General features: G+C 34.8%; 2 protein-coding genes across 2 annotated transcripts; one reads left to right on the top strand and one right to left on the bottom strand.

Moving 5' to 3' along the window:
• The first annotated feature begins 464 nt into the window (after positions 1-464).
• LOC130467339 (probable serine/threonine-protein kinase WNK9) lies at positions 465-1,019 on the top strand. Its single transcript, XM_056835827.1, has one exon. It carries the CDS (start codon positions 465-467, stop codon positions 1,017-1,019), a length of 555 nt encoding a protein of 184 aa, XP_056691805.1.
• A 1,031-nt stretch (positions 1,020-2,050) lies between these two features.
• On the bottom strand, positions 2,051-6,056 carry LOC110806047 (protein FLX-like 2). Its single transcript, XM_022011686.2, has 4 exons — positions 5,900-6,056; positions 3,788-4,241; positions 2,973-3,112; positions 2,051-2,676 (listed from the first exon to the last, which is right to left on the bottom strand). Exons 2-4 carry the CDS (start codon positions 4,210-4,212, stop codon positions 2,558-2,560), a joined length of 684 nt encoding a protein of 227 aa, XP_021867378.1. The 5' UTR covers positions 4,213-4,241; positions 5,900-6,056; the 3' UTR covers positions 2,051-2,557.
• Positions 6,057-8,019: the final 1,963 nt, after the last annotated feature.

Below are 8,019 nucleotides of genomic sequence, written 5' to 3'. Positions count from 1 at the left end.
GATGAAGGATAATCGCTCCTTGTTGTGTTAATGTTTCATTTACCAGATTGCTTGTTACCAAAATTCATTAGATTTAGAAAATCGCTTATGTTTCAATTCATTGTAGGTGTGTAGCAGGGGATATGATACGGAGTAATAGGTTTAGGATGCAAAGGGTAATTATGACATTTTTAGTTTTGCACAATATTTTCTGCATTTAAAAATTAGGATTATAAAAAATTAGTGCACTTTTAAATTAAATTGATATATTTTTTTAATTACACAAAAAATATATTATTAGATTATAATTTATTTATTTTTGTAATTTATAAGATAAAAGGAAATATATTTACTATAAATATAATAAATATTTATTTACTTTTTTGTATCGACTACCTTATTTATATACTTTCATAGTAAAAATATTGAATTGATAGTAAAAAAAAATTAACGACGTGTAGCCTATGTGGCGCCTATATGTACCAATGAAACGCCGACATGTAAGACTGCGACAACATTTTGTTGTCGCAACTTGCGACCTATATCATCGTCCAGAATCTAAGAATATAGTGAAATGCCATCATTTCTGGATTGATTATGCAAACAGAAACCTTGACATGATTACTGAGATATTTTCTTCAGAGACTCTGTTACAGTACATCACAAAACATGTTCCTGTAGATGATACATCAACCAAGAATTGGTGTAGACAGATTTTACAGGGTTTGGATTATCTTCACACTCGTGATCCACCCATTGTTGATCGTGATGTTAAGTTATTGAACATCTTTGTTGATGGAAACACTGGTATTATTAAACTTGGAGATTTTGGTTTCGCTACGTTGATTGAACCAGGGACTAGTGTACACAATTGTATTGGTTCACCGATGTGCATGGCACCAGAAGTATTTCAAGGAAATTATAATGAGATGGTTGACATACATGCTTTTGGAATATGCGTACTATGGATGGTCACTCGGGAAATCCCTTACGCGGAATGGATAAACGATGATGACTTCTACAGAAATATAGATTACTAGATGTGGTGAAGGAGATTGGGTATGGGGACAAGAAATTTAAATTGCGAGGGAGTATGAAGTGGAATGTTAGTGCTGTACCAATGAGCTTGAGTATTATTTGTAATAAGAAGAAGAATAATGTTGAAGGTATTAACTTTGAGTTCCCAGTTGAAGTTGAAACAGATAGAATTCATCAGAAAATGGATCAGTTTGTGATGGAGAACATTGCTACACAACTCAAGTTGTCAAAAGAAGATGTGATAGTGGCTACTGAGATTATAAAGCAACTAATAACAGAAATCCTGCCTCAACCTATAAATGAGAAGTTGACGTCTGAGGAATTAGATTACAATCTTGGGATCTTATTTGATGTTGAATATGATGATCATGATGATGATGGTAGGCCGACAAATGAGATATTGAGTGAGCAAAGTTTTTCATTCGGGTCCGGGTCCGGGTCCACGTCCACGTCCACCGGAGATGAATCTGAATCTGAGGCTGAGAATAACGGAATGCTAAGTTGCTTAGGGAAACTGCTGTCATCCGTTTGCAGCAAGCCCCAAATTTGCTACCAGATATACTATATGGAGTAGCTATAAAGTGAACACAAACTTGACTGATTCTATTCTAGTATTTGAACAACGTACAGTGTTTGCAGTGACATTAAATTTTCGCTATATATATGTTCAGATACAACGTTACATGAATTCCTGGCTGCAGTAATCAAGCGGTGTATTATATCAGAAGCAATACAACAGAAAAGAATCAAGGTACGTAGTGTTCTTGATCGTTACCATTCTATCTGAATATGTTGCTTCATTTTATATGACACATGTTTTGATAATCAAATGTATAGTATGACTGGTAATGTCAAGAGTGCATGTATGTTTAGTAGCAATACCTATAACCTGCATTCCGAGGCAGGATAAAATGGCTAACTTTCCAGCTTTTAGCATGTTGTAGGCTGACTTCAGATCTGTATTCTAAACATGAAGTATGGTTGATGAAGGAATATGTGTTAGCAAGAGTAAACATGAAAGCACATACCACGGTTGAGAATGCAGCAAACGCTTGTTACCATTAATGGAGGTCTCCTATTATATAAAGAAAATGAAACAACCAAGAAGAAGAAGAAACACTAGTTGTTTAATTTGGTTGGTTTTACCTATTATCTTAATTTCGATGCAGGATTGTGCGAGGGAAGCGGCGAGGAAAATGAGAGTTTGGGGGGAATTTAGTCAAAGATATATATATACATTGTCACACCTACAAACTGGTTGCACAATTTCCCCAATAACACAAGCTCATTAATTAAAAACCTACAGTTTCAAGAACGAGGGTTGCTAAGAAGTACACCTGACATTTGTCTATACTCTGTAGTTCTTGGGTTAGAACTCAACTTCCTTGGATCTTCACACCGAAGTTGAAGAATCCAGCAAACACTAAAACTGGCTCAATCAATGCAATTCAGGTGAAGATCTTCAGTTCCATTACTCTCAATGCTTCAATCTTCAGTTCAGGAGGATTGAAGATGGCGCCAAATGTAGGAGTCAGATTTGCTATAAGGGACTGTTTCCTTCCATTGCTGTTCTTCTATATGGATCAATATACGGATCTTTGCTCTGGTACATACAAGGGTATTGAACGTCTCGACTTAGGTGTGCATCACCATTAGGAGCTGGTATCACACAGAGAGAACAACAGAGAACTGTCAGTGAATGCTAAAAGATTACCAAAATCATCCTTTTTTCTTGTTCTTTTTCTTTTTTAGAGTATACTGTTATCTTTGTTCTTCATTGTAATGTGTTTCCCCTGAGATAGGGATTCAAACTGTTTGTTTCCTTACATTATACATTATTATTATATACAAGCAAATAATCAAAGATCAAAAGACATTGCAAAGGCAAAAACAAGATTTCAACCAAAAATTACTCAGTACAGAGAAATATACTGTATAGAGCAGAGATGGATAACCTTGGACTCTGTTCTGTACAGCCAGTATTTCTGCTCGTAGGAATTCAACCTCCCTGTCCATGCTGAGTAGACTTTTCTCCTTTTCTTGCATATGTTCCAATAGATCAAGGTTCATGCCTTTTTCATACTCGAAGGCAGAACTTCACAGAAACAAATTCACTATGTTTAGAATCAATTCCAATGATGTTGATGTATAGCAAGAGATGACATAAAAGTTGCAATGAAATTGAGGAGATAAATTCACAAAAAAAACTGGTGATGACATAATTGATACAATGACTGACAAAAAGCAGGTTCTATAATAACGAACATCAAACAAAGCAATCCAAAAACTACATGATTAAACTTAAAGACCTGAAAGCTGAAGCTATACATCAGCTAGTACTTGCCTAGTTGATCACTGTATAGTATGTAATGAAACTCACTCCCACTAGGCTATGTTTAAGCAATAGCACCCAACTTTTATTGAATGAAGTCCAACCCAGAATGTTAAGCTAACCCTACTCCAAGTTTCTAACCTTAAATTTGAGTACCATTGCTAGGGAGAAAAAGTTACAAAGAGGATGGAGGGAGATAATCAAATAGTGAAATTTACCTCAACAACAGACCCAAAAAAAAGCAGAGGGAGTGTAATGTCTTATGATGAAAAACTGACCTAGTATCAGCTATTCAACACCATAACTCACACTTACAAACGCATGCACCTGTGTTATAAACTTCCGGTTTTTCATGGTTGACTACATTGCCAATACTTCAAGGTCAAGAAAATCACAAACTGCTTTTATCTTTAAAACACAAACACAGAAGACACTCACCGTAGACGCTGGTGTTCCATCTTCATACTGTCCAGTTTAGAAAGCAACTCAGGAATCCTCTTAATGTCAGTAGGCCACTTGTCAAGCTCCTCAGTGGCTTGTTGAACCTTCAATTTTAGCTCATGTCTAGCTGCCACTAAGCTTTGTGCGTCCTTGTGTGCTTGTTGCAAGTCCTTCTTTACACTGTCCCCAGCTTTAAGGCCTAACTCCATTCTTGAAATCTTATCAAGCAAAACCCGAATTTGAATATCGCTTTCCGTCTCGACACTTCTAATATGAGCCTTAAGTCTACGTATTTCCTCATCAGCCATGGCACGATCTCGCCTCATAGCAGCTATTGATGCCGCCAATCTCTTATTTTCCATTACAAGATAATTTATTTCATCAACTTGTGCACCAATTCCAGGGGGTGGTCCATGTCTCATCGTCCCAGATGCTGTTGGATGACCTCTTCCTGACATATCCAAGAAATTTACTCAAACTAGAACAAGAGATTCTGTCTGCAGCACCAGCATAAAAAGCAAGTATTCATTAACGTAGGAAATAATATCATCAAAGTGGAAAAGATTTTTCTGTCAATGCAAAACTCAGAACTGATATCTGACAAATGCACGGTTCTGTGTTCAAAAAGGGCTTCGCAAGTGGCCAAAATCCGCGTAGTTTGGTGAACCGTTTTACTTTTAAATTGGCAAAGGATATTCAGAACATGCAGCTGAGAACAAGGTTTGAGTACATTTAGGTATAACAGCAGAAGGTCCACTTCAAGTGCATAACACAGGCATACAAATTACAACTTTAAGCAGAAGCAGATAACTAAGACAGAATATTGTAGCTACTTTTTAGGCCATTTTCTCACACATCTTTTCTTATTTCCTAGGCAGGTCTGTGATATGACACTAAAAGCTTCCTACCTCAAGATAATCTCTCGTATTCATTGTTCAAACTGATAAAGCGATATTGTGTACGATATGGGTCAAGTACAGAGCAAACAACCAAGTGTAACAGCAGTTCAAGCAAGAATATAGATTTATGAGATTTTGACAAACGTGTGATCATCCAAAAGAAGAAACCATCTCAGTTCCTAGTTCTTTTTATCTAAAAAAACCGAAAATGTTGAACAGGCAGCCAAGATAATGAAACGTCATACCACAATTAGAGAGGCCCTTTAGAATTATGAATCAAAGGCCCTTCCTACTCTCTTCTCTCTAACTAATGATATCCAGTCAGCTATTATCAGAGTAATATAACTATCAAATTTCATCTATGAGTTCTTGAACTAAAATCATATAAGCTGGAATTTTTAATAAAATTTTCTAGTAGTATACCATCATTCCATCGAGTTGGATAAACAGAAGAACTTTCTTCATCTTTGTTCTAATTTCCAAATTAGTGAAAAAAAAAAAAGCATTAACTGGAGACAGAGACAGTCAAAGCCTTAAACTGGAACCTGAAACCCTTTTTTTCTCTCCCTCTCTCTCTATCTCACACAAACATAAAAACATTGAGGATGACCGGAAGAGGAAGATAACATTCTCTTTGATTTCTTTGTTTAACAGTTATGAGAGTATACAAAACAGTGTCAACTATCCTGCAACAAAGGGTTTAGTGCATTGTTCATCAATTTCTATTTGAATTAGTAGTAACCACATTGGATACTTTCTCGAAAAACCAAGTTAATTAATCTATACTTGTATCATGTACTAAAACATATATAAAATCCTCATCAAATCACGATATCACAATTCATAATCACAATGACAATAACAAATCAATCCGAATTACCAAATTATCATGAAATTGAGCACACAATCAACAAATTAAGTCGATTATTACTTCATTAATACAACAATTAAAATGATTGATTAATTTTATAACATACGAATTAAGTTCAAACCTTTTCACAAACCCATTCACGAATTGAACAAAATAAGCTATCAATTGAGTTAAGCATGCACCCAATCATCTCAAATCAAAAAAACAAAATGCACCCAATCCCTAATTTAAAAAAAAAATCAAAGCAATAATCAGAAAATGCACTTTAACAAATTCAGAATCCCTTCAAAAAAAACCTAGAAATTTACATGATTACTACGAGAGAAAAGATTACTATACCGGTCAAATGTGTTCGTCGACGGCAGTCGGAAAGTCCAACGGCTTGGTGTTTCCTTGGTCTCGTGGAGAGAATAAAGCGTGACCTTTTTATCTTTTCTTCGTATGAGTAGTCCTTTACTCCGTAACTTTTACCGCTAGAAGACTCAAATAAGAAAGATGGTTAATTAAGTAAAGTCTAGATAAGTTGCAAATTATACCAAGATTTTTAGTACCTTTGCAAATTATACCTAGATTTTTAGTACCTTTGCAAATTATATCTAGATTTAATGTAAAGTCTAGATAAGTTGCAAATTGCAAATTGCAAATTATACCTTAGGTTTTTAAAATTTAAATAAATAAAGTATAATTAACGTATTATGATAGTATAATTATATTTTAGTTACTCCCTCTGCCCCTTAATACTCGTATCGTTTTGACTTTTTACACTATTCACATAATTCACTTTGACCATATTTTATTTCTAATATATAAAAACAAATATTAGTATATAATATATAGTTGGCTTCATCTTAACATATATTTTTAAAATATTAATATTTTTATAAGTTTTTAATAATATGTAGTTAAAGATATTGGTGGTCAAAGTTGTGCATTGGCAAGCGTGTCTAGTCAAAACGGTGCGAGTATTAAGGGACGGAGGGAGTATTTAAATTTTATTAATTAATTAAATAATTAATGTATACGGTTGATTATGATATGATTAGTGACTAATTGGACGAAATATGGGCTAAGATAGTAATTGACAACAATAACTAAACACCTAGGTAATAATTTACAACTTTTAACATGCTAGGTAGTAATTTGCAAAGTCAATAAAGACGACCTAGTTAGTAATTATCTTAAGTCTTATTCAATCATGACTAGGGATGGCAGTGGTTAATGAACCCGACCCGGATCCGTGGATCCAGATCCGTTTTCAGCGGATCTGGATTATCAATTTTTGGACCCGACGGATCCGGGTAGGATCTGGATCCTTTGTTTTTATAACGGATCTGGATCGGGTCCTAACTCATTACCTGGATCCAGATCCATTTACCCCTTTTTATATATAAAAAAAAATATAAAAATAAAGACTTAAGAATTGTAGCATTATTGAAGTTTGTTGAACTTTTAATATTATTTATGTTGGATTTGTTATATTTGATTTTAGTGAATGATTGTATGGACAAATAGTGTTCTTATTGATGTTTTATTAAACTATGTTTTAAGGTTAAAATGAAAATTAGGGTCTTTTGATGAAAAAATAAGTTAGGATCCATTTTAGACCCGGATCCGTAGGATCCGTCGAATCTGGATCTGGATCCTCAATTTCATTACCCAGATGATCCGGGTAGGATCTGGATCCTTGCCTATAAACGGATTTGGATCTGGATCCTAGAGGATCCGGTCCGGATCCTACCCGTTGCCATCCCTAATCATGACAATTGGGTGGAGGTAGTTGAAAACATGAAACTCGCCTTGTGATTGAGAAGTCATAGCTTCACAGGGTCGAGCAACTCGAACCCCCATCCGTTGAGAATAAAATCAGTTGATTATGAATAAAACTCGTTCTCAAGATGTTGCTACAATTGGATTAGGAATTGGTTTGTCCTCCCCGAAGAAAAAACGGTGTATCAAAGGATTAGGAACTTCCAGTGAGACCGAAATGTTAGGTTATGACAAATATAAACAATATATTTCATGCGGAAAAACCATAAAGCCAGGAATCCAAATTAATTGCAACATAGTCAATTAGCATAATTATGATACATACATTGTGATGCGTACCATCCCTAGCTGCTCCTGAACCGAACAAGAACAAGTTTAGGACTTCAAATGCCGCCCCTCCGTAGATAGTCCACAGCGCGTTCAGTTCCGCCTCAGATTCAATTAACTAGAATATTATCTAAGGTTTTATGTTCACTCGAAAAGCTTATTATTAATTTTAGGAGAATTATTAAATTCTCTCTTGAACTTAATGTATGTGAATACTTATTGAATTTTTTATTATAAATTGTGATCATGAACCACATATTTATAGGGTGGAAATAACGGAGTTAGAATTCTACTAGGATTCCAATAACTAAATCCATTAGGATTCTAGTTAAATTATATCATTAGAATTTTACGTTTAATCAAAT

Source organism: Spinacia oleracea, chromosome 2 (genome assembly GCF_020520425.1).
Source record: "Spinacia oleracea cultivar Varoflay chromosome 2, BTI_SOV_V1, whole genome shotgun sequence".
NCBI classification, from domain to species: domain Eukaryota; kingdom Viridiplantae; phylum Streptophyta; class Magnoliopsida; order Caryophyllales; family Amaranthaceae; genus Spinacia; species Spinacia oleracea.
Note: the sequence above shows the minus strand (reverse complement) of the source record. Positions and strands in the feature narration are given on the sequence as shown.